This window comes from Centruroides sculpturatus, unplaced genomic scaffold (assembly GCF_000671375.1).
Source record: "Centruroides sculpturatus isolate CEXI.00-Female unplaced genomic scaffold, Cexi_2.0 scaffold597, whole genome shotgun sequence".
Classification (NCBI taxonomy): Eukaryota; Metazoa; Arthropoda; class Arachnida; order Scorpiones; family Buthidae; genus Centruroides; species Centruroides sculpturatus.
The window spans coordinates 334,471-360,961 of NW_019384690.1; the positions used below are offsets into that span (position 1 = coordinate 334,471).

The 26,491-nt window shown below is 47.3% G+C and overlaps 7 protein-coding genes across 7 annotated transcripts; 6 read left to right on the top strand and 1 right to left on the bottom strand.

The window, feature by feature from the left end:
- Positions 1–3,251: 3,251 nt before the first annotated feature.
- LOC111627251 (adenylosuccinate synthetase-like) lies at positions 3,252–4,532 on the top strand. Its single transcript, XM_023370822.1, is given in 1 exon segment — positions 3,252–4,532. A coding segment is annotated over 1 exon segment (1,281 nt).
- LOC111627252 (adenylosuccinate lyase-like) lies at positions 4,529–6,881 on the bottom strand. Its single transcript, XM_023370823.1, is given in 2 exon segments — positions 4,529–5,523; positions 5,603–6,881. Coding segments are annotated over 2 exon segments (2,274 nt in total).
- Positions 6,882–6,930: 49 nt separating this feature from the next.
- LOC111627253 (UDP-glucose 4-epimerase-like) lies at positions 6,931–7,893 on the top strand. Its single transcript, XM_023370824.1, is given in 1 exon segment — positions 6,931–7,893. A coding segment is annotated over 1 exon segment (963 nt).
- A 5,097-nt stretch (positions 7,894–12,990) lies between these two features.
- Positions 12,991–15,769, top strand: LOC111627254 (uvrABC system protein A-like). The gene is given in 2 exon segments (XM_023370825.1): positions 12,991–14,842; positions 15,243–15,769. Coding segments are annotated over 2 exon segments (2,379 nt in total).
- A 1,237-nt stretch (positions 15,770–17,006) lies between these two features.
- LOC111627255 (thioredoxin reductase-like) lies at positions 17,007–17,756 on the top strand. The gene has a single exon (XM_023370826.1). It carries the CDS (start codon positions 17,007–17,009, stop codon positions 17,754–17,756), a length of 750 nt encoding a protein of 249 aa, XP_023226594.1.
- Positions 17,757–24,102: 6,346 nt separating this feature from the next.
- LOC111627256 (diadenylate cyclase-like) lies at positions 24,103–24,660 on the top strand. Its single transcript, XM_023370828.1, has one exon. It carries the CDS (start codon positions 24,103–24,105, stop codon positions 24,658–24,660), a length of 558 nt encoding a protein of 185 aa, XP_023226596.1.
- Positions 24,661–24,671: 11 nt separating this feature from the next.
- Positions 24,672–25,514, top strand: LOC111627257 (magnesium transporter MgtE-like). The gene has a single exon (XM_023370829.1). The coding sequence runs from the start codon at positions 24,672–24,674 to the stop codon at positions 25,512–25,514; it is 843 nt and encodes a 280-aa protein (XP_023226597.1).
- The last annotated feature ends 977 nt before the right edge of the window (positions 25,515–26,491 follow it).

Below are 26,491 nucleotides of genomic sequence, written 5' to 3' on the forward strand. Positions count from 1 at the left end.
AAAAATTTACGGACTGGGTGAAAAATTTCGTCCCTTTGTTAAAAACGGAGTCGAGTCGGTGGTTTGGAACAGCGACAGTTCTTGTTTAACCAACCACGACTTAGCTTACGCCGGAGTTCCGCTCGTTTACTCAACCAAAAATTGAGCCGCCTTGGTCAACTCCGGTTCGCAAGTTGACTTTGAAATCGGCTCTCCAACTAGCGATGCACTTTCAATTCTTTGCCACGAAGAATTTTTGGACTTATTTCTTTTGAGTGGTTCAAGCATCAAAGATTGCGTTAGTCAGTACACCTTGTTAACCGGGCGCATTAAGGGCGTGCCTGACTTAGCTTACGGCGTTTGGTTGAACCGCCTTTACTACCATAACGCTGAGCAACTTTGGGAACAAATCCAACTCGCTCAAAAAAACGCTTATCCGCTGGACGTCATTACGCTAGATCCAAAGTGGTTAAAAGATCGCTACGTTAAATCGTGCAACTTTGAGCTTAACGAAAGCGTCTTCGGTAATTTTGCCCAGTTAATTGACCAAATTAAAAAAGCCAACTTAGAAGTTTGCTTTTGGATTAACCCGTACATCCAAGCCGACGGAGGTTACGTTTGGAAGCACCTCAGCAAAAACAACTTGCTACTCAAAAACCACGAAGGACAGTTGGTCCACCCTTGAACCGGAACCGAAACTAAGCAAAACAACAATTACATCGTTGATTTCACCAATCCCGAAGCTTACCGCTGGTACAAGGAGCAGATTAAGCGTTTGTTTGATTTAGGGGTTCGTTTTGTCAAGCCTGACTACGGCGACGGAGTGCCTAAAAACGCCTTTGTTAGTTCGCGTCAATTCGGCGGAACTTTGCGCCAGTGGTTCATCTACCTTTACCTACGTTGCTGCTACGAAGCAAGTCTAGAGTACTTTGGCGATGGTCAAGCGCTAATTTTTGCCCGACCCGGTTTCATCGGAACCCAAAAATTTGTGGGTAAATGGTCCGGAGACAGTTACACCGATTACGCCTTTTTAAAAACCCATCTTTGAGCAGGTCTTAGCGGCGCACTAGCGGGACACGTGATCTGGGGCACCGACATCGGCGGTTTCGCCGGACCTCAACCAAGCGAAGATCTTTACCAGCGTTGGACGCAGTTTGGCATGCTAACTCCGCTCTCACGTTACCATGGCATCGGTGCTCGCGAACCGTGACTTTTCAGCAACCAAACTTACCAAATCGCGCTCAAATTCGCCCATCTCAAGCGTTCTTTGTTGCCCTACTTTAAAATTTACGAGCAAGAGGCGGTCAGTCAGGGACTGCCCATTTTGAGGCCGCTCGTTTTAGAATATCAAAGCGACAAAATTGCCCAGTTAGTCGATGACCAATATTTGCTCGGTCAGCAAATCATGGTTTGCCCAATTTTAACGGCCAACACTAAGGTTCGACAAGTCTACTTGCCAGCCGGTCAGTGGCACTTGTGGGGTGAATACGAAAAAATTTACCAGGGGCAAAAGTTAGTTACTTTGGATTGCCCAGTCGATCAAGCGCTGGTTTTTGTGAAAAGCGGTAGTTTGATCATCACCGTGCGAGACGTTGGTTTTAAATTTGCTGATTTAAACGGTTTGACTTTTTTAGCTCATCGCTACGGCCAAGTTGCTAACCAAACGCTCAGTTTTAAATTGGGCGACCAAGTGCATGTAATTACCTATGAGGACGGCCATTTAAAAATTAATTCCGACCAAAAAGTTGAACTAGTTCCGGCGCTAGTTAGTGCCTAGCGGCTCACCGAGCGGTTAGTTGTTTAGTATAATTCGCTCATACTTAGAAAACTAAGCGGGGGTAAAGAAAATTAGTTCAACCATTCAGTCGCGTCGCGGCACTCTTGATTGAAGTTTTACCCGCAGATTTTTCGGCATCGTTTTCCCAGTCATCTGTCAGGCGATAATCATTTTGCTGGTTGGTCAAATTGACATCATCTTTGTCGCCAACAGTTTTAGTCAGAATTTGCCCGGCGTCGGCGTTGTGCTGGAAATCTTTCAAATTTTTGTCACGCTCAGCATTTCGGTCACTATTGCCTGCAGCATCTACGTTGGTCAGTACAAAGGCCAGGAAAACAACTTTAAAATTCAGGAATCAATCCGGTGCGGGTGAATTTTAGGCGTGCTAATCGCCGTTCCCGCCATTTTAGTTTTGACTTTGGCTGGCGGAAGTTTAATCGAAGCGATTCTCAGAGTTGATCCGCGTTACACGTTTAGCAAAGATCAAATTGAAGCCGGCTTTGATTTCTTATCGGTTTTAGCTTTTGGTCTGATTTTCCAAATTTACGCCATGATTAACTACGGAGCACTCCAAACGCTTGGTTTTACCAACCGAACTTTGCTGGTTTCGCTGGTAGCGTTCTTGGTTAATGTGCTGGGTAATTATCTTTTCGTGGCTTTAGCCGGCCAAACGCTGGGAATCGTCGGCATCGCCTGGGCAACGTTAATCGCTCGCGCCGTGGAAGCGGTTTTAATCACGCTCGTTTTTTGGCAGAAAAAAGTTCGTCCCTATAACCCGTTTAGCCGACCTTTTAAAGTGACGCCGACCGTTTTATTGGGAGTTCAAAGGCAGTTTTGACCGATTCTATTCTCAAACGGCATTTACCAAATGCTGGTCTTTATTAACCGGGTTTTGATAATTCGCTACGGCGGCACGGATAGTTACCAGGCAACGGTGCTGATTCTGATTTTTATGAGCGTGCTTTACGCCTTTTGGTCTTCCTGTTCGATCGCGGTCTCTAACTTCGTCGGGCCTGCGCTCGGCTCTAACCAAAGCGACTTAGCGATAGCCAACAGTAAGCGAATCACCAAACTGTTTTACGTGATGGTTTCCATCGCGGCCGCGATCATGTTTCTCCTGGCTTGAACGCTGATGGGTGTGATTTACCCGAACGTTGGCGCCGGTATACGTTCCAATGCGAGTTGAATCTTAACGTTTCAAGTGGTTGGTTTTCTGTTTTCTTCCGGTTCGGTGCTCCTAATTGGGTTCTTACGAATCGGTGGTAAAAGTGCTTTGGCAGCCGTGGTAGACATCGGTTTTTCAACTCTGCACCAAACTTTATTGGTTTGGATTCTTTACAAGTTTTTCGGCATGGAAACGCGTTTTATCTTCCTAGTGATGGCACTGGCAGAGATTATTCAAACGGGCCTATTTTTATGGCTGGTCTTGAAAATTAAGTGGGTGCGCAACATTACCGAAAGCGAGCCGATTGTTAACCAAATTGACGGAGTTTAGATGAGACTTAAACGTCCAAAGACTTTAGCGGTGATTGGTTTACAGTGGGGTGACGAAGGCAAAGGTAAAGTCACCGATTTTTTAGCTCAGCAGAGCGACGTGATTGTCCGTTTTCAAGGCGGTAATAACGCGGGACACACAATCGTCACGGGCGGTGAAAAATTTGCCCTTAGCCACCTACCCGTCGGCGTTTTCAATCCCAAGGCCATTAACGTGATCGGTCAAGGTTGCGTGGTTAACCCTCAGCAGTTGCTAGAAGAAATTAACCAGTTGAAAGCGCGCTGAAAAAAACCGTTTCAACTTTACATTTCCGATCGCGCCCACGTGATTATGCCTTACCATCTTGACCTTGATCGGGTTAGCGAAGAAAAAGGCAGTCAGCCGATCGGCACGACCCGCAAAGGAATCGGGCCGGCTTACCAAGATAAATACGCTCGACTAGGAATTAGGTGGGCCGATTTTATCGTACCTAGTTATTTTCGACAAGTTTTAGCCCGCGTTTTGCCGGTTAAAAATCGTCAGTTAGCGAGTTGAAAACTACCCATTTATAAGCCGGAGACTTTAACTGAGCAAAGCGCTCTAGCGGTTCGCGAATTGGCGCCTTACGTAGTTGACGCGGGTCGTTTAATTGACCGAGCGATTGGTCAGCAAAAACGAGTTCTTTTTGAAGGTTCGCAAGGGGTCATGCTTTGCGTGGAGAACGGCACTTACCCGTTTGTGACTTCTTCGTCGCCGACTGGTGCTGGTGTGGCGCTCGGCGCTGGCGTTGATTTTCACGCTCTGGAGCGCGTTTTGGGGGTCGTGAAAGCTTACAGTACCCGGGTCGGAGCCGGTTTTTTTCCAACCGAGATTAACGGAACGATCGCCGAGCAGATTCGCCAGCGCGGTCATGAATTTGGCACCGTAACTAAGCGTCCGCGTCGGATTGGTTGACTGGACGCGGTCATGCTTCGCCACAGCGTGCGGGTGGCCGGCGTTACCGAGCTAGCTCTGACGCTATTAGATGTGTTAGACGGTCTAGATGAAATACAAATTGCCACCGCTTACCAGTTGGGTGAGCAAACGATTGATTATGTGCCAGCTTCAATTTTTGAGTACCAAAAAGTTAAGCCACTCTACCAGACTTTATCGGGATGGAAAACTAGTTTGACAAACATGACCACTCGGAAACAACTACCGAGTCAGCTGCTTAACTACGTCAACCGAATTAGCCAACTGGTCGGCGTACCGGTTAAATATCTTTCGGTCGGCCCCGACCGCCGCCAAACGATTAAACTCTAGTAACCTTCGTTGTTCTTGAGCAAGATGTAACTGACTTTCTTAAGCGCAGCCAGTTTTAAACCGCCCGCGTAAGAAATGGCCGATTGGAGATCTTGTTCAATTTCTTTGAAAGTGTCCCAAATCGAACCGCGGAGCGGTACAAGTTCTTTTTTACCTTCCACGTGGCGTCTTTCGCCTTTGTTAAACTCAGAGGCTGAACCGTAGTACTCCTTGTAACTTTGGCCTTGGGCTTGAATGACCGGAGTGGGCGATTCTTTGTGGCCGGCCAAAATTGACCCGACCATCACAAAAGTAGCTCCGAAGCGAATCGCCTTGGCGATGTCGCCGGGGTAACGAACTCCACCGTCGGCTATGATCGGTTTGGTGGCCGATTTGGAAAGTCATTTGATGGCTGAAAGTTGCCAACCAGCCGTTCCAAAACCAGTTTTTAAGCGGGTAATGCAAACTCGTCCTGGTCCGACGCCGACTTTGGTAGCGTCAGCGCCCCATCTTTCTAAATCGACTACCGCTTCGGGAGTGGCGATGTTGCCAGCGATCACAAACGGTTTTTGACCCATTCTGAGGCGGATGTGTTTGATCATTTTTTTCATGGAATTAGCGTGGCCATGGGCAATGTCAATCGTAATAAACTCCGGAATTAATTTTTGCTGAGCTAGTTTGTCAATTACTTCGTACCACTCTGGTTTAACGCCGATCGAAATTGAAGCGATTAATTTTTGCTTTTGAGCCTTTTTGACGAACTGCACCGTATCCACGTTAAAACGGTGCATGACGTAAAAGTAACCGCGCTCAGCCATTTCAAGCGCCAACTCCTCGCTAATTATCGATTTCATGTTCGCCGGTACGATCGGTAGTTTGAAACGGTGGTTAGCAAAACTGACGCTCGCATCGCATTCGCTCCGCGAGTTGGTAATGCAACGTTTTGGTAAAAGTTGAACGTCTTCAAAATCAAAAACTTTCAAACTGACCTCCCAGCCAGCAGTCTGAACTGCTTGGACCCAGTAATTTTACCTAAATTAACCGCGATTATTTTTTCGGTCTAGGTTTGGATTTTGGACTAGTTAGTAAACCAAGTTGGCGGTAAACTTGGTCAATGCGACGAAGGTAGTAGCGGTAGTCAAAAAGTTGCTCTACTTCACCAGCGTCTAAGACCTTGTTTTCCAGCAGTAGTTGGCTCAACTTAATTTTGTCGCTCAGCGCTTTCTGGGTTAGCACTTGGATTAGGCGGTAAGCAGCATCGCGCTGGTAAAGTTTTTTTTCAATTAGGTAAAGCAAAACGCGCTGCGAAAAAATGACCTCTTGGTTGCGGGCCAGGTTGGCGAGCATTTGATCTTCTTTGACGACTAAGCTCGTCAAGATGTTTTCCATCCGTTTCAACATAAAAGCTAAGAGGTTTGTCGCGTCGGGCAAAATGATTCTCTCGGCCGAAGAGTGGGAAATATCGCGCTCGTGCCAAAGGACAACGTTTTCTAGACCGGTCTGGGCGTAACCACGCATAACCCGCGCTAGTCCGCTGATGTTTTCGCTTAAAATCGGGTTTTGCTTGTGGGGCATGGCCGACGATCCTTTTTGATCAGCCGTAAATGATTCGCTGACCTCTCCGACTTCCGAGCGTTGTAAGTGCCGAATTTCGACGGCAAATTTATCAAGCGACGAAGCGATCAAAGCAAGCGTTTGTAAGTAAAAAGCGTGGCGATCGCGCTGAAGAATTTGGCTGGCGATTGGACTCGGAGTTAAGCCAAGTTTTTGAGCCACGAATTTTTGAACCCGCGGATCAAGGTGGGCGAAGTTGCCGACTGCGCCCGATATTTTGGCGACTTCCACTTGCTCAGCGGCTAAATTAAAGCGCGTTAGTTGCCGGAGCATTTCCTGGTGCCAAAGCGCCATTTTGTAGCCAAAGGTGGTTGGTTCGGCGTGGACGCCGTGGGTTCGACCGACTTGGTAGGTGTTCTGGTAACGAAGCGCTAGTTGCTTAAGTTTGCTGAGCAGTTGGTTAATTTTGGTGCGCAACTCGGCGTTGACTTGTTTGAGTTGGCAAGACAAAGCGGTGTCAACCACGTCGCTAGCTGTTAATCCAAAGTGAAAAAACCTTTTTTCTGGGCCGAGAGTTTGCGATACTTGGTCGACAAAAGCGGCGAGGTCGTGACCGATTTGTTTTTCGATTTCGGCAATTTTGAGCGGGTTGACCCGGGCACGACTAGTAATTTTGGCCAACTCTTGAGCACTGATCAGACGTTCAAAACGGCTTTGAGCAGCCAAAACCGTTAATTCCACTTGCAACCAAACTTGGTACTTGTTTTCGGTCGTCCAAATTTGGCTAATCACTGGGTCGCTGTAGCGGGTCAACATCGCTTACATTATAATTGACACAATTACAAGCGAGTAACGAAAGGCTTTTATGCAAATACTTGTTACCGGCGGAGCCGGGTACGTCGGCAGCCACGTTGTTTACCAATTGATTGAGAAGGGACACCAAGTGGTGGTGCTGGACGACCTAAGCACGGGATACGCTGAGTGAGTCAACCCGCGGGCGACTTTTTACCAGGTCAGTTTGCTTGATCAAAAAAAGTTGGCCGAAATTTTTCAGACTCACAAAATTGAGCTGGTGGTTCACTTGGCTGCCAAGTTGCTAGTCAGCGAATCGACTCGCCAACCGCTTACTTACTACCAGACTAACGTCGGCGGACTAATCAATTTACTAATCGCGATGGAAAAAGCTGGCGTGGATAAGATGATCTTCTCCTCAACAGCGGCTGTCTACGGCGAGCCCCCGCGAGAAGGTCAAATAATTACCGAGCAAGACTCTAAAAATCCGATCAACCCTTACGGCCAATCAAAGTTAATCGGCGAGAAGATACTGGGCGACTTAACCAAGACCGGTCAGATCAAAACGGTTATCTTCCGTTATTTCAACGTGGCCGGGGTTAGTCAGGCGCTGATGAAACTGCCTTTGCCCGCTAAACCCCATCTCAGCCACCTAATTCCGATTGTCAACAGTTACGCGCTTGGTAAGTTGCCAATCCTAACTGTTTACGGCGATGATTATCCGACGCCCGATGGCACTTGCGTGCGCGATTACATCCACGTTGAGGATTTAGCTTGGGCGCACTTGCTGGCGATTGACTACTTAAAAAGCGGTCATTCAGGCGACTTTAACCTCGGGTCTGGTCAAGGTTACAGCGTCAAACAAGTGGTTGAAACTGCTCAGAAAGTTAGCCAAGTTTGGTTAAAATACCAAGTAAGCGCCCGACGCCCGGGTGATCCGGCTTGGCTCGTGACCAGTTATGCAAAAGCTCAGCGCGCTCTAGGTTTTAAGCCCCGCGCCAGTTTAGCCGACATGATTAAATCTGATTACCAGTGACGGGCCGGTGCTACGAAAGGAAATTAATGGCCGTTAAACAGTACCAGTCCCACGCCAAAGTTCCCGTTAAGTACACTTGAGATTTGGAAGCTATTCTTGGCTCGGAAAAACTAGATGATTTGATCAATCGACTAATTAAGCTTTACAAAAAATCGATTCAAATTAAAGACTCTAAGTACCAGTCGCCACGCGCCTTTTTGGCCGCCTTAAAACTGGGCGATCAAACAACCATTTTATCGGGTCGGATTCACAACTACATTTCCAACAAAATTTCCCAGAACATCGTCGACCACGAAATGGTTTCGCGGCGGGAAAAATTGACTTACCAAATTAACCAGTTAAGTCAACAACTCGGCGCCGAGGACGACCGCTTTTTTACCCACAGCGCAAAAATTCGCGAGTGAATTAAGCAGCCAGCTTTTGACGATTACCGCCACAGCCTCAGTGCCAAACTTGAGGAAGAAAAGCACCGTCTCTCCCGTGAAGTGGAGGAGTTTCGCACCGTTGAATGCCGGGCGGATGTATCGGCCTCCGAGGTTTTTTCAATTTTAACTAACAGCGAACTTGAGTTTGCTCCGGCCCGCAGTTCCAAAGGTCAAAAAATAGCTGTTACCAGCGCTAACCGGCAAAAATTAGCTCAACATCCGGACGCTAAAGTACGTAAAACGGCGGCGATTTCCTACCGCAACGCCTATCTCAAACACAAAGGAACTTTGGCGAATTTGCTTTACCAACACTTTAAAAAGATTTCCACTTGAGCTAAACTAGAGCGCTTTAACTCGTCGGTGGAAATGCTAACTTTTGGCGATCGAGTTGATCCTAAGATGCTCACGGTTCTATACGAGCAAGTTCAAAAACACCGGCAAATTTTTAAACGCGCTCGCAAGTACCACCAAATTTTTTACCGCCGTAAATTTGATCGTCCAATCACCGACTACGATTACGAAGTAGCGCTCGTGTCCCAACCTAGCGACTACACGATTGAACAAACTCAGGCGATCGTGATTGAGTCTTTAAAACCGTTTGGGAGCGAGTATTTTAAAGTCGCTCAAAAAGCGATTTTGAAAGAGCGCTGGGTTGATTACATGCCAGTTAAAAACAAGCGCACGGGCGCCTATTCAATCGGCATGTCCTACGCGATTGATAAAAAGTACATTTTGATGAATTTTGATGGTACGCTCCGCTCGGTGGAAACGCTCGCCCACGAGATGGGCCACTCGATGCACTCGTACTTCGCCGACAACGCTAATTCCTTGTCAAATGCCAGTTACCCGATATTTTTAGCCGAAATCGCCTCCATCTTTAACGAACTAATGGTGCTTGACCACCTACTCAAAAATTCTCATTCGCCGCGCGAAAAGTTTTTGATTCACCAGCGAATTATTTACGGGTTCCAAGCGACAGTCTTACGTCAAATCGAGTGGTCAAACTACGAGTTTGATCTTTACCGAGCGCTTGACCGCGGCGAGCCGCTTTCAACTTATGAGTCTCTCGCCCAGCTTTACCACCAAAACAGTCTCCGCTACAGTCTTAAGGGCGAGCAAAAGTTTGATCCTAAGAAACAGTGACCAGCGGTTTATGTGCCCCACTTTTACTACAACTTTTACGTTTATAAATACGCGATTGGACAAATTTGCGCCAACTTTTTTTTCAGTCAGTACCAGCAACACGGACCAAAGGCGCTCCAAAATTACATCGAAAACTTTCTTAAAGCTGGCGGACGAGATTGGCCGCTCAAAATTTTGCAGTCAAGCGGCATCGATCTATTTGACAAAAAGATTTACGACCACGCTTTTGGGGTAATCGCCGATCATGTTAACGAGTGGATTAAACTAGGTCGAGAAATTTTCAAAGTCTAATTAACTAGGTGAAAATCTGGTCACCTTTGTGAGTGATCCAGTGTCTTTCCAAAGCTTTGCGAACCGCTTGGGTTCCTTTGCCGTGCAGCGCTTGGTAGGCGGAGAGCCAACCTCCGTAGGTGCTGTTACCGCCCATGAAGAGGTAAGTTTCAAATGTGTTCGGACTGTTAGCCGGCATCCAAGCTACGTTATTAATGTGACCTTTTTTGACGAGACTATTGTCGATGAGGTTGACCGAATCGGGGTGCATTTTTTTGGTGATGATTTTTCGTCCTCTCTGGTGAGTGATTTCAAAACTAACCCGCGGAGCAACTTGTCCAAAGAGTTTGGCGATGTCTGGGTCGTCAAGGTAATCGTGTCTTAACTGAGGAGTGATTTTATGACCGCCCTTAGTTAAGTGATCGTTAAAATCATTCAGATCGTCGCCGATGCGCATAATGATTTGAACCGGTAAATTTTGGAGACGTTTGTCCAACTCATCTTGCCAACCTTGGTCGGGTTTTAAACCTAGTTCTTGCGGTTTGCGACTGCTTAGTCCGTGCTTATGAATGTAAGCGTAGCGCGACTCTTTCAGTTTTAAAGCCGCTAAATTTTGCTCGTTTTGCTCGGTTACTCCGTAGGGCAAAGAACCCATCGTTCACCACAAGTAACTGTCTAAAAAAGCGCTCGGATAACCTTGCTTAATTAAGTTATATCGGGTGGCAACTAATTCATCGCCGGTCGCAAAATTGCCTTGCCGACGGTTAGAAACAAAGACTACCATCGCTCCGCTTTTTCAAACCGTCTGAATAAATTCAATCGCGCCGGGGTAAACCGGTGCTTTTTGAGCCTGGGTCCATTTGTACCAACTCTCGGGCTTAAATCCTTCGCTTTGACGCAGCGCTAAAAACACTTGGTAAAGCGTGTTGTCAAGAATGGTTTCATCAATGTCCATCACCACCACCGGCACAAAACGTCCCGACTGAGGTTGGGAAATTCTAACTTTCGATTGACTGTCGACCCAAAGCGCTTGCAAATCAAGCAGAGCCTTATTTTTGTCAAGCGCTTGCTTGAACTGGAGCTTGGCATTTTGGTACTGGGTCATGATTAACGCTCGTCGTTCAGCCGAGGTTTGCCACAAGGTTGCGTAGTATAAGTCGCGGATGCCCTCTTCTTGATCACGGTTTAGATCTTTGCGCGTTTCCTTTTCGCTCGTTTGAGTTTGACAGGCGACGAGCGAAAGGGCACTCGGAGCAACTAACGCAGCCGTTCCGAGCCAACTCCACCAAATTCTTCGTTTTTTCACACTAACCTCTTTCTAATTTAACGCCAGCTAATCTGGCCGCTGGTCTGTTTTAAACTTCGCAGACATTATAATGTTGTTAAGGACGGGACCAGCACTGGAACATGATTGATCGTAGGAGTCTTAAGAAGTACCAGAAATACTTGTTGTCGCTCGCGGCTCTGACGACAGTGACTGTGCCCGTGGCGACTATTATTCACTTTGGCACCGAGGGTTTTGACACTAAACAAGAGCCGGATCAAGATGGTAAAGAACCCGAGCCGATCGTGCTTGAACTAAAAAACACCTACCAAACTAAATTAAAAAGCAAACCGACTTTGGATTTTGAGATCGGACAAAGTTTGACGCTTCAACAGGCGGGCGTGAACGGCCAAATTGCGCTGGGCCAACGCAAAGTGAAGTTGCAAATCGTTGACATTGACGATCAGCGCGGACAAATTCGGGTTAATTTACTAGATGCCGAGACCAACCAAAAAGTGGTTGACAAGGTGATCTTAGTGTGGGGGTTTTTAACTAGTTCTAGGGAAGATATTTTGTCCCACTTAATTCGCAAAATTCAATCGGTCTACCAAACAAGCTGGACTAACCAAACCATCGAAGAGCGGCAAATCATTGCTAACCGCTTTGTGACCCTTGAGCAGTTAGGGGTGGAGACAAAAATCATTTTTAACTTGCGCGGTGCCCAGGTGGCTTACATCGCTGTTCGAACTAACGTCCGTCTTGGCGCGGTTAGAGTGCGTGTCGAATTAAAATGGCGCGGAGTTGAGAGGTCCAAGGAATTTCAGGTCACTGGTTTTTTGCCCACTCCGAGCCAAAGCGAACCGGGTTAACACCTTGCTATGCGGAGTTAAGATTTAAACCAAGTTGGGATAAGTCAATAAGGAGGTCGGGTAAAAGTTGCTGGTTGAAACATGAGCGGACATCTGTGGCCGGGCAAGACAACTGGGTTTTTCTTTATAATGGTCCTCCCCCATGCAAGATAGTCAAAAGTACATCATCGTTAAAGGCGCCAAGGAGAACAATCTCCAAAATGTCAACGTGATAATTCCCAAAAACAAGCTGGTCGTTTTCACGGGCGTTTCGGGCAGCGGTAAATCGTCCTTGGCCTTTAACACCATTTACGAAGAAGGTCGCCGTCGCTACGTCGATTCGCTTTCTTCCTACGCCCGGCAATTTCTTGGATCAAGCCAAAAACCGCTGGTTGATTCGATCGAAGGTCTTTCGCCGGCTATTTCCATTGAACAAAAAACGACCCACAATAATCCGCGTTCAACGGTTGGAACCGTGACGGAAATTTACGACTACTTGCGTTTGCTCTACGCCCGGGTTGGCAAAGCGTTTTGTCCTAACGGCCACGGGATTATTTCGGCTCAAACTAACAAAGACATTCAAAACGCCATTTTTAACCATCCGACCGGAACTAGACTCAACATTTTGGCGCCGGTCGTTAAAAACGAGAAAGGCACCCACCAGCAACTATTGGCTAAACTGCGTCGGGAAGGTTTTTTGCGCGTGATGGTTGACGGCCATTTGCTCGAACTTGACCAAGAAATCAATTTGCCGAAAAACCGTCGCCATAACATCGAAATCGTGGTCGACCGGATTAGTCTTACTCCCGAAACGCGCTCCCGGGTCAGCGAAGCGATTGAAATCGCCCTTGAGCACGGCCGCGGTTTAATGCTGGTTGAAAATGTGGCGGCGAAGACTCGTCAAACGTTTTCCAAGTACCACTCCTGCTCGGTTTGCGACTTTAACATGCCCCTAGTTGAACCGCGGCTTTTTTCGTTCAACTCACCCCAAGGCATGTGCGAAGGTTGCAAAGGACTAGGTTTAAAGTTAGCCGTAGACGTGGACAAACTAATCCCTAACCGCCGGCTTTCGATTCGCCAAGGCGGAATCAAGTTTTACCAAAACTTGGTTGACACCGAAAATTTAGACTGACAAGAGTACAAGGCAATGCTGGACTTCTACGGAATTAGTTTGGACGCGCCGCTCAAAGACCTGGCTGCTAACGACTGGGAAATTATTCTCCACGGGTCATTGGAAGCAATTGATTACGACTTAGTTTCACGGAGCGGCATTAGACACCAGAAGCACGGTTACATTGAAGGCTTGATCCCCAAAATTGAGCGCCGCTACTTAAACACCAGTTCCGAGCAAATTCGCAGTTGGTACAAAAACACTTTCATGTCCGACCGCGAGTGCGACGTTTGCTACGGAGCCAGACTTAACACTTTTGGTTTGGCGGTTCAAATCGGCTCGCTAAACATTCACCAACTGACCACTTTGCCGATCGAAAAAGCGCTGGAGTTCATTTTGCAACTTGAACTAACGTCTTACGAAGAAAAAGTTGCCCGTCTAGTTCTCAACGAAATTACCCACCGCTTAGAGTTTTTGATTAACGTGGGTCTAGAGTACTTGTCTTTGGACCGCAAAGCCGAAACGCTCTCGGGTGGCGAATCCCAACGGATCCGTCTCGCGACTCAGATCGGTTCTAATTTAACCGGTGTGCTCTACGTTTTAGACGAGCCTTCGATCGGTCTCCACCAGAAAGACAACCGTCGTCTGATCACCGCGCTCAAGAAAATGGTGGACATCGGTAACACTTTGATCGTCGTTGAGCACGACGAGGAAACGATTCGCTCGGCCGATTACATTGTTGACATCGGTCCTCAAGCCGGCGACGAAGGCGGTCGGATCGTCGCTCACGGCGACTTAGAGCAAGTTAAAACCGCTTCCGAGTCGGTAACCGGAGCGTTTTTGACCGGCAAACTGCGCATCGAAACGCCGACCTACCGTCGCTCGGGCAACGGTCAAGTTTTAGAAATTAAAGATGCCCGTGAAAACAATCTTAAGCGCATTAACGTTAAATTTCCGCTCGGCAAATTAATCGGAGTCAGCGGCGTTTCGGGATCGGGAAAATCGACTTTGGTGAACGAAATTTTAGCCAAAGCGCTCATTCAGCGGCTAACCAACCCTTTTGTAGCGCCTGGTCAGTTTGGCAAACTGAAGGGGATCGAATTTGTTGATAAAGTTGTGCCAATTTCCCAGTCGCCGATCGGTCGGACACCGCGCTCTAACCCTGCCACTTACACGAGCGTTTTCGACGACATTCGCGATGTTTTTGCCCAGACCCAAGTCGCTAAAGCGCGCGGTTACCAAAAGGGACGTTTTTCTTTTAACGTTGAAGGTGGTCGTTGTGAGAAATGCCAGGGCGATGGTTTGCTCCGAATCGAAATGCACTTCTTGCCCGATGTTTACGTTTTGTGCGACATTTGCGACGGCAAGCGCTACAACCACGAAACTTTGGAAGCTAAGTACAAAAATAAATCCATCGCGGATGTGTTAGCGATGCGAGTGTACGAAGCTTGGGAATTTTTTACTAATCGTCCCAAGATCAAACACAAACTCCAAACGATCATTGACGTCGGACTGGGCTACATTAAACTCGGTCAAAGCGCAACAACTTTGTCAGGTGGCGAAGCTCAGCGGGTCAAGTTAGCGACTTTTTTGCAGAAAAAACCGACCGGTAAAACGATTTACATTCTCGACGAGCCAACGACGGGACTCCACCAGTGAGACGTTAAAAAGTTAATCAAAGTTTTGGGTCGCATTGTTGACGGCGGCGACACGGTTTTAGTGATTGAACACAACCTCGATGTGATTAAATCGTGCGACTATATAATTGATCTAGGACCCGATGGCGGCGACAAGGGCGGCTTAGTGGTGGCCAAAGGCACCCCCGAGCAAGTGGCCACCAGCGAGCAATCGCACACTGCTAAGTACTTGCGGGAGATTTTGCATGAGGGTAACTAAAAAACTACTGACGGCACGCGAAGTAATTGAGACGTTTGATTTAGAACTGATCAACCAAAAAGCTCAGTTAGACCTAAACCGCGTTGTGCGCGGAGCGGCCATTAACCGGGCCGGTTTAGAACTAATGGGCTCTGCTAACTCCCACCAAGAAGCCCACATCATCGGCTGAGGGACTAAGGAAAACGATTGGTTTAAAAAGATCGGTGCTCAAGCGGCCGTTAAAGCTCTTGGCAACGTCTTATCAACCCAGACGCCGCTGGTGATACTTTCTTCGGGTGTCAAGGGTCAGTCTTTGCGCTGAATAACTGAGCAAGCGAACCGTTTTCAAATTCCCGTCAGCCAAGTTAAGCACCACCTATCGGGAGTAATTTCCACGATCGGTCTTTACTTAGCGACTTACTTTGCTCCCAGTCAGCGAGTGCACGGATCGCTGGTCATCGTCAACGGAGTCGGGGTTTTAATCACCGGTAAATCGGGGATCGGTAAGTCCGAAGCGGTGCTGGAACTAATTCAAAATGGCCACTTGTTTATTTCCGATGACACGGTAATTGTCAAACGAATCGGTCGCCAAATTATCGGTGAATCGGCCCCGATTACGAGCGGCATTCTTGAAGCTCGTGGGATCGGGTTAGTTGACATTGGTCATGTTTACGGCTTCAAAGTTGTCAAGGAATCGACGACCGTTGACTTCGTGGTAGAATTAGTCGTGCCGGACAGCCTCCTCAAATTTGACCGTCTAGGCACCCAAAACTTGCGTTACGAAGTTTTGGAAACGACTCTTCCGAAAGTTAAAATCCCCATTTACCAGGGTCGCTCTTCGGCGACATTGATTGAGGCGGCTGCCAACGTTTACCTGGCTAAAAAAGACGGCATTAACCCGCTTGAAACGATTACTAAACGTCAAAAAGGGGAGCAATAATGTACGAAGACGGATCTTGAATTAGAGGCGAGCCGATTTGGAAAATCGGGTTTTTGAGTCCTTACCCCATCACAATTTTACTGGGCGTAATTGCTTCGTTTTTGACAGTCGCTTACTTTTGGAGACGCCAGCGCTACCCTTGGGAAGTGCTCCAAGTCATTTTAATTATCGCTATTCCAAGCGCCATTCTTGGCGCTCGTTTGTGGTACGCCTTTTCTAATCCGGATGCCTGGTCGAGATTTTTCGTTTTCCAAGGCATGTCAATCCACGGCGGGGTCGTCTTTTCTACTTTGGCGGTTTTGCCCTACGCCTACACCAAACGCCATGTGATCGACATGCGAACCGCCTTTGGTTTAATCGTGCCAGCTGTGTTGATCGGGCAAACGATCGGACGCTGAGGTAATTTCGCCAACCACGAAGTTTACGGACTAAAGGTCAGCGGCGCATCGCTCAACTGACTCGATTGGATCGGCATCAAGTCGCACATGTACATCAACCACGCTTACCGAGCCCCGCTTTTCCTATACGAGTCAATCGCCAACTTCGTTGGTTACGTGGTTTTGGTCTGGGTGTTAGTTAACAAAAACTACTTACGCCCGGGCGTGACCGGCGGGCTTTACTTTGTTGTCTACGGTATCATTCGCGCGGCGATGGAACCGATCCGAGACCCAGATGACATCATGCGAATCGGCAACGTACCGATTTCCTTCGTGGTGGCTTTACTAATGATTTGCGTGGGCATGTTTTTCGTGCTTTGGTACCAGTTTTTATCAAGACCGTTTTATCCTTGGGTTCAGCGGTTGCTGCCCGACGCGATTTTAATGAGTTTCAAAAAACACTACCAACTGATCACGCCGGTCAAACCGCGCCGGAAGTACATCTTTTGGGGGACTTTGGAACAGACCAGTCCGAAGTACGTTTTCTTTGGTCAAGCGGTTGAAAAAAGAGTTCGTCTTTGAATCCCCGTTCCCGACCAGACCAAGTGGTCTAAGCGGGAAATTAACGCCGAGTTAAAACAGCCGAAGTTAAAACCTCCGACCGACCAACAGGCGGGTTAAAAATGACCAAAACCAAACCAGTTGACTACGATGTAATCATTATCGGCGGAGGTCCCGGCGGTCTGAGCGCGGCCATTTACACTTCCAGAGCCAGTCTAAGAACGATTTTCATTGAGGAAGGCGCTCCGGGCGGAAAAATGGTGAAAACTTTCAAGATTGAGAATTGAAGCGGCGAGAGGATGATTGAAGGACCCGACTTATCGCTTCGCATGTTCAACCACGCCCAAGCTTTCGGAGCTCTTTACAAGTACGGCAAAGTTATGCGCGTTGACTCAGAGGGACCCCAACGCCAAGTGGTGACTTTGTCTGACCAAAGCAGTCTGAGCGCTAAGGCCGTGATCATTGCCACCGGGATGAACGAGCGCATTCCGACTAGCATCGTCGGAATTACCGAGTTTGAAAACCGCGGCGTTTCGTACTGCGCCATTTGCGACGGGCCGCTTTTTAAAGGCCAGCCGATGGCTGTGATTGGCGGCGGCAATTCGGCTTTGGAAGAGGCGGTTTACTTAACTTCGGTTGCCAGCCACGTTTACGTTTTCGTGCGCCAGCCATCGGAACTAATCGCCGAGAAAAAACTCGTTCAAGACGCGACCCATAAAAAGAACTTGACGATTTTTACGTCCGGTGAAATTAAACGTTTGATCGGCAAAGATCAACTTGAATCGATTGAAGCGACTGTTGATGGGCAAGATGTCAAAATGAACATTAGCGCCGTTTTTCCCTACATCGGTCACATACCCAATAGTCGTCTCGTGGCGCACCTTAATTTGAGCGATTCGGCGGGTTTTATCGAAACTGACCACTACATGGAAACCAAAGTGCCCGGTGTTTACGCGGTTGGCGACGTGCGCGCCAAAGAAGTTCGGCAAATCGCGACTGCCGTAGCTGACGGAGTAATCGTGGGCAAAATTTTAGCCAACCGAATTTAATTAACGCCCGAGAAGCGGAGGCTAAGCTTGGAATCATTTACCCAGCGCGTCAAAATGGAAATTGTTAGCCAAGATTTTGGTCAGTCTGAGCTGAACGCTTTCGTGCTTGGATTAGCTAATTTGTCCAGCCCGCCGTGACCACCTACGCAGCGCCTGAAAATTTTGAGCCCCGCTTTGCGTCAAAGTCTTGAGCAAGTGCTCGCCAAAAGTTCTGCTACAGTCAGTCAAAATTCGCCGAGCACTTTGACGCTCGGGCAACTTAACCAGTTAGCGGGAGTTTCTTGGCGCGATTATCCGGGTCATTTTTTGGCGGGCGTTTTTGTCAGCGGCGGATCGATTTCGAAACTAACTTCGCGCTGGTACCACTTGGAGATGCAAGTTCACTCTTGAACGCTGGCACGCACACTGCTCAATTTTTTAAACGAGCACGCTTTTCCTTTCCAACTAATTAAGCGTCGGGAAAGACCGGTTCTCTACCTTAAAAAAGCCGAACAGATCGCCGATTTTCTTAAATCAATCCACGTTTTTTCGGCCGTGCTTGAGTTTGAAGACCAGCGGATTGAACGTGACTATGTCAACTACTTTAACCGCTACTCTAACCTTGACACTTACAATTTGGCGCGCCTCGCCGAGGCTAACCAAGTTTTTCAAAGCGGTTTTAAAAAAGCCCAAAAATTAGCCGGCCGCCAGCACTTTCCCAGCAAGGCCTGGAACTTTTTTGAACTCAAAAAAACCAACCCTTATTTATCGCTCAGCGAACTAGTTTTACTTTACAACCAGCGGCACCAAAATAAGCTAACGCGGTCAGCTGCCAACCACTATTTAATCAAGTTGCGCCGCCTTTACGGTGCCAGTAAAAATTAATTTCCTAGTTGTATAATCTACCCATGGCGGTTATTTCGGATTGAATCTCGAGCTGATCACTCGGTGGCAAGTTATCAGTTTTATGGTTCCTTCTGGTCAGCTGCATCTTAGTCTGGTGTTCGTTTAAACTAGTTCAAAACTTAGGTGTCATTTCCAACAAGAGCAACTTAAACGATTCGTTTTTGGGCGGAACTTTTGTCGCTGTCATCACTTCCACGCCCGAACTAGTCACCGAGATTAGTTCCGTACTGCTCGGCAAACCAGAGATCGGAATTGCCGATGACATGGGTTCAAATTCGTTTTCAATTTTCTTAGTCGCTGTGTCAGCGATTATTTTCGTGCGCTCTATGTTTTTAAAACACCTTAACCGCTACGCCAAAATTTCGCTCTGGATGTCAGCCGGAGCGATCGTTTTTTTTACGGTTATGATTGCGGTCAACCGTGACGTGGTGATCGGAACGCCCGGCCGGTTCGCAATCGGAATTGTGCCGCTGCTCTTTTTCATTTTTTGGGTTGTTTCGCTGTGAGTTTCGCTTAAGTACGGAGATAACGACGACGAACCGACAATTTATAAAAGCAAAGATATTTCGCTCCGAAAAGCGACTTTTTTCTTCGCCTTTTGGGGAATGTGTTTGATCGTCTGAGCGCTAGTTTTAAACTGGGTCGCCCAGTCAATGGCCGACGGGTACCACCTGACTTCTAACGTCGTGGGCGGCGTGTTTTTGTCGATTAGCACCTCGTTGCCGGAGGCGTCGGTTTTCGTTTTGATGCTTCGCAAACGTTTGTTAGCCGCGGCCACGCTTTCCATCATCGGTTCGCACCTTTTCAACTTAGCGATTCCGTTTTTCGGAGACATGATTTACACGCGCGATGCGATCTTCAACCAGAACCCCGAAGTCAGTAAGTTGTGACCGCTCAGCCTCCAAGCTTCAATCATGATCTTGCTGCTCGCGTTCCAAACAACATTTTTGAACTTTGTCAAGAAAAAACGCTATTATTTGGTTGTTCCTTCGCTGATCGCGAGTATCTACATTGGCGGTTGGGTACTAATGGCGCTTTTGTAATTTGAACGGAGGATAAATAAAATGGCAATCATCGCTTTAGTTTGGATACTTTTCGCTTTATCGTTCGTAATCTTGATCGTGTCCTTGATGATGGCACCCGATTCGAACGCTTTTTCAGGTGCGATCGTCGGTTCCAGCGACCTTGATCTTTTTAAAATTTCCAAAGAACGCGGATCGAAGAAATTTCTCAAGTGGTTAATGTTTGGTCTTGGCCTGACCCTTTTGATCATTTCGCTAGTTATAAGGGCTTTGCATTAAATGGCAATTAGTTTAGATTTAATTTACCAAACCGTCAAAAATTCTGGCGTTTGCTCGTTTAGTTTTCTCGCCCGCAAGTTAAACGTTCCGCGTGAGCAAAACCGCTCTTTGTCGCGTGCTCTGAACCACTTAGTTGAACGACACGACCTCTTTCTCACCTACGACCAAGAGTACTTCGTTCCGCAGTTTTTAGGCGAACTAGAGGGGCTTTACAGTTCGGGCGCTAACCGCGGTTACGGGTTTGTTAAAGCTGAGGAAAAAAGCGTTTTTATTTTAAACCGTGACAGCGACAGCGCCTTAAACGGCGACCTTGTTAAAGTGCGCTACTTTAAAGATGTGCGCAACGTTAGTCAAAACAAAGAGACCCAGCTTTACCAAGGTTACGTGCTCGAAGTTATTAAGCGCAACAAAGAGTTTTTTGTCGGTCAAGCGATTTTGGAAAACGATTTTTTGAGCATTAAACCGCTTGACAGCAAAATTCGCGGACCTTTTCGGTTTGTGAAAAAACCGCTTGTTTCGCTGGGCGATCAAATTAAAGTGCGGATCGTCGAGGTCAGTCCCCGCGAAGTGCTGATCGAGTTAGTGCGGATCATCGGCAAAGCCGACGACGTGGCGATTGACATTTTGTCAGCCATTGAAGACGCCAACGTCCCCTACCGCTTTTCGACCGCGGCTCGCCACCAGTCGCAAAAACTCCCGACCCACGTTTTGGAAAAGGACTTGGTCGGCAGACTTGATCTGCGCCAGAAACTAATCGTGACGATTGACGGCGACGACACCAAAGATTTTGACGATGCGATTTGAGTCAGCAAAACTAAGCAGGGCACTTTTTGACTCGGAGTTTACATTGCTGACGTGGCCTACTACGTGCCCGAGGGCACTCCGCTGGATCACGACGCTTTTGAGCGGGGCACATCGGTCTACCTAGTTGACCGGGTGATCCCGATGCTTCCCTTTGAATTGTCAAACGGCATTTGTTCGCTGAATCCCGACGTGGATCGGCTAGTTTTAGCGATTGAAATGGAAATTGACCGCCGCGGCGAAACGCTTAAGCACCAAATTAGTCCGGCGGTGATTAAATCCAAAAAACGTTTAACTTACCAAGCGGTCAACAATTACTACCGCGGCGAAGAAAGTTTTCACAGTCCAGAACTAGAAAAAATGCTCGACCAGGCGGCCGAACTGGCGACCTTAATCCGGCGTAAGAAAGAGTCGGAAGGTTACATTGACTTTGAAATACAGGAGTCAAAAATTATCGTTAACGAACTTGGTCAAACAATTGACATCGTCGCACGCGACCGCGACAAATCCGAGATGCTAATTGAAGATTTCATGGTGCGCGCTAACGAAATGATCGCCCAGCACATCGCCAAAATGGAACTACCCTTTATTTACCGAGTGCACAGCAAACCGGATCTCGAAAAGTTAACTAACCTTGAGAACGTAGTCCGAGTTTTAGATCTTGATGTCAAAATACCTCGCCACGCTATTCCGGCTGAGTTTGCCTTAGCGATTCGTCAAATCAAGGCGCTGCGCTTTGACGACTTTATGAAAGTGATGATGTTGCGCACGATGGCTAAGGCGGTTTATTCTCCCCAAAACATCGGTCACTTCGGTTTAGCCTCCACGTACTACACCCACTTTACCTCTCCGATCCGGCGTTACCCTGACTTAATTGTGCACCGGATGTTAAGGCGCTACCTATTTGAAAAAGATCCCAAAGCGAGCGCTCACTTCCGGGAAATTTTGGAAGGCGCGGCCGAGCACTGTTCGCTGGCCGAGCAGCGTGCCATGGAACTTGAACGGCGGGTAGACGACATCAAAAAAGCTGAGTTTTACGCCAAACTGATCGGACGCTCTTTCAGCGGCCAAATTACCACGATTAGTAAGTTCGGTTTCTTCGTAGAATTCCCCAACAAAGCCGGGGGTCTAGTTCATTTATCCTCCCTGCTAGACGGCAAGTACAGCGTAGAGGAAAACGGGTTAGTTTTACGGAGCAACAAACGCCGCTTTGTGATCGGCGACATGGTTGACGTTACGATCGTCAAAACGTTTAAAAACGAAGGTAAGATTGAGTTAGTGCTGAGCGAGTTTTACGAACTTTGGCGCGAGAACAATTTAATTCAGCAAATTTAAGTTTCCCAGTCGGTCAACTTATAATTGGGTGGTGTTCATCCTTTCCCAAGTTGGTCTAATTTTTCTGTTGGTCTTTTTTTTCTTCGCCTCTTACATCGTGATCGAAAAAATTCGCACCAGCAAAACTGTCTTTGCTTGGAAAATTTACGATGCGGTCAAAGACATGGCCGAAGGCGTTTTGCACGGGTTTTTTGTGATCGTTTTCGCCCTGATCGCCCGGGCAATTTCCCCGGGTTATGCGACGCCGCTTTTTGTGGTAGTCGGGTTGACGCTTTTATTTGTTAAAAGCGCTTTGGTGGCTAGTTGAGCGGTCGTGCCGCCCTTTATCTACTACTTAGTGGCCCACGAAATCGACCTTCTTCTCTATTTGACGCTGGTCTGGTTTGCGCTGGGATTAATCGCCGGTCAAGTGGTCAAGTTTTGAAAAAACAAGTACTCCTACAACGCCTGGGTAATTAACGTCTGCTTGTTACTCAGCACTTTTACGTTGTTAGCTTGGCACTTCATTTACCAACCCGATTGACACACGAGCAGCCAACTCCATTTCTTTCCTTTTCTAACAACTTTTGTGGTCTACTCGTTTTTGGTTTTAGCAATCAACTTTTTGGTTTCAGCAAACATTTTGTACCAAGCGGTTAACTTTAATTTTTCCCGCTATTACCGCACCAGTTTGCGCGACGTGGCAATTGGTCAATTAATCAGCCAGCAAGCGGTTGACTTTGGCATTTACGGACTGTTTACTTTTCGCTATCCACCCCTACGTTCGATCGAAAAGAACTTGGAAATCCGCGAGAGCGTTTTGCTTGACTTTGAAAAAGCTTTTCCGAGCGAAGCGATTTTGTTCCGAGCCGACCAAAAGCGGTACGGTTTTTTTCTGCCCTTGCCGACCAAACCCGATTACCAAGTTAGTTTGAAAGGCAACGCTTTTTTAGACCGGCAAGGTCAAGACGCCCTGTCTACTTTGGAAAAAATTGTTAAACGTCGGTCAACGATTTACTTGACTTCCTGGGAGGAAAAAGTACCGGTCAAAATTTACGCCGGGGTTGCTCTTTATGGCATCCAGTCGCAATCGATTTGGCAACTAAACGACATGGCCAATTTTGCGCTCAATAACTTCAGCAAAAACCGCGAAAATGTGGTTCAACTTTTTGACCCCGTGGTTGATCGGCAAATTGTTAACCAAAGACGCGAACTTTCACTGCTTGACCAGCGAATCGGTCTCGATAACTTTGTCAACTACTTCGTGCCGCTTTACGAGATTAAAAAAGGTCAAACCGCTCTTAATTTTGTTAGCACCGAAAAAGTTGACTACTCGGATTTGAAGGAAACGGTTAGCGATTACATCGCTTTTCTGGGTTGGAACCAAGTCTTTGATCGTTACATCGCTTACACAGCGCTCAGCAAAGTGACTTCCCGTTCCAGCTTGGCTTTTTTTTACGCACCACAAATTTTGACCAGCGATTTTGACGGTCAAGTTTTTCTCCGTCGTCTCGAAAATTTGGCAGTTTTGCCGAGCCAAGTAGTTTTAGTTTTTGCCGACCACCTGCTGGCTAAAATACGTGATTGAAACAAACTGAAACTCAACGTGCTGGGACTGAAAAAACAAGGCGTTCGAATCGCTTGTTTGGCATCCAAGAATTTCCGTCTTAGTTGGCTTGAAGCGCTGAAACCGAAATTTTTGTTTTGCACCAACCGAGCGCTCAGCATTGGCGCGTCGCGGCAAGTTCGTCAGGTGGCACCCCAAATTAAAACGGTTGCCTTTGAAATTGCTGACCTGGAGAGTTTCACGCGAGCGCTTAAGCTTGGCTTTGATTTAGTCGGCGGTAAGTTTTTACAAAAACTGAGTCGTCCAGGCAAATTATCCGACCAAAACGCTCGTTATATCGCTGATTTTTTGGAAAAACGTAGTTTGCCCCGGCCACCTTTGGTCAGTTTGCAAAAAAGCGGTTAAAAAACTTATAATGGTAGTAAATTAAAGCCGGAAGTCTTAGTTTAACGTGAACGATCAACAAAATTTCAAAGTAATGGGAGCGGTGGTAATCACGCTCTTAGTCGTGATCGTGATCGTCCAACTTCTACCCTGGATCATTAAGTGGGCTCGCGAGCACCACTTCAAACCGAACTACAAAACGCTCGGTGAGTCTTCGCGAATCAGACTAGTCCACCAAATTAACGATGCGATTGTTGAACTCTCCCGTAACAAAGTGGGTGCGATTATTTCCATCATCAACAAAGATACATTGGACAACTACCGCACCGACGGCGTTAAGTTAGACGCCAACATTTCCTCGGCTCTAATTTTGGCGATTTTTAACAAAAATTCGCCGCTTCACGACGGGGCAATTATTATCCAAGATAACAAAATTAAGTACGCTGCCACTTACTACCGGATTACTTCCAAATCGATTAGCAACCGTTTTGGTGCTCGTCACCGAGCGGCGCTCGGTATTTCCGAAAGTACCGACGCTTTAACGATCGTAGTTTCGGAAACTTCCGGAGCGATCACTTTCACGCTCAAAAGTAAGTTTGTGGTTGTTAAAGCCAGCGAATTCCAAGAGAAGTTAACCGAGTATCTCAGTTAAACGAGCGACCAATGACTCTACAAACTGCTATTAAAGCTAAAAACGTCCCGCAAATTCGTAAAATCACTAAAAACACACCCGTTGCTGACATAGTTAAAATGCTCAAAGAATTTACGCCAACCGAGCGGGTGCTTTACTTTCGGCTGCTCAACACAAGCAGCCAGTCGGACATTTTTGCGGCGCTTGATCCGGATTTCCAAGAGGAGCTGGTTAGTTCTTTTACCGACTCGGAAATCAAAACGATTGTCGGCGAACTTTACACCGATGACATTGCCGATTTAGTGGAAGAGGTGCCGATTGAATTGGCCAAGCGAATTTTGTCGCTGGCAACAGACAAGGAAACCAAGGAGAACATCAACAAAATTCTCCGCTACCACGATAGTCAAATCGGTTCAATTATGTCGGTCGACATCGTTTTGCTGCGCCAAACTCTGACCACTAAAAAAGCGCTGGAGACGATCAAAGAAGAGAAAAGCGAGGCTCGGTTAGCCCATTACTTTTGCGTTGTCAACGCTCGCAACCAACTGGTTGGCTACGTGGCCCTAGAAGACTTAGTTTTTGCTAAGGCCGACACTAAAGTCCAAAAGTTAGTTCGGCCCGTCAGCACCGAACTGAGAACGACCACCCATAAAGAAGACGCGGCGATTATTTTTGCTGAGCAAGACATGTCGGTTTTGCCAGTTTTAAACACCCAAAAAGAAGTCGTGGGAATGGTTTTTGCCGACGACATGATCGACGTGATCAAGGAAATCGCCATTGACGACTTCCGTAAGTTTGCCGGGGTCAGCGGAACCGAGGAAAAAACTTACACCGAAACCTCAATTTTTACCACCTACCGCTCGCGGATGATTTGACTCTTAATTTTGATGCTCTCCTCAACGGTTGCCTCAATTTTTATTGACATATTCCAAAACGTGTCCCAACTTCGACTCGGCGCGGTTTTAACTTCGGCGCTGGTCGCGATTATCCCGGTTGTGATGGACGCGGCTGGTAACGCCGGCACGCAAACGTCAACTTTGGTAATCCGCGGTTTAGCCGTCGGCGACATTACCACCAAAGATTACTTAAAAGTCGTTTGCAAAGAGTTGCTCGTTTCGATGCTGATCGGTTTTTCGCTGGCGATCTTTAACTTCGTGCGCCTGATCATCTACTACTCCATTTCGGGCGACATCGGCGACCGTGACTTTATTCTGCTAGCCTTCACTTCCTCGCTAGCGCTTTGGATCGTGATCGTAATCGCTAAAACCGTTGGTTCAATCATTCCGCTCCTAGCTAAAAAAGTCGGTCTTGACCCCGCGCTTTTATCGGGTCCGCTGATTACGACTGTCATTGACGCGGTAGCCACGCTCGTCTTGTTTGGCATTTCCATCGGTATCCTTTCGGCGATCGGGGTTATTTAGCAAAATTTCCAAATTTGGGAATAACTGTTTCCAATTTTTTCTTTGTCTATAATGAGAAAGCACTAAGAAAATGAGTGCCAAATTAAACTAGACGGCTTATTTATTACTCCTACTCGCTTTTCATTCTTATCTCTGAGTTCAATTAAAGTAGTCAGTTCTTCGTAACCCCTATCATTACCGTGGTCTAGTTGGCGCCCAGCGCTAAGTCAAGACCGACGGTTCAAGCATTTTCTTGATGTACATTTAATTTGGCCACTTCTTAGTGAGAACCACCACTCACCGGGTGGTTTTTTTACATTTGCCAACCTGATCACGCTGTGAGATTGTAGTATCATGTAAGTAATTATTTTCCGGGTCAGTACTCAAATTGGTTAAGAGGCGTCCCTGCTAAGGACGTAGATCACTTCCGTGATGTGGAGGTTCGAGCCCTC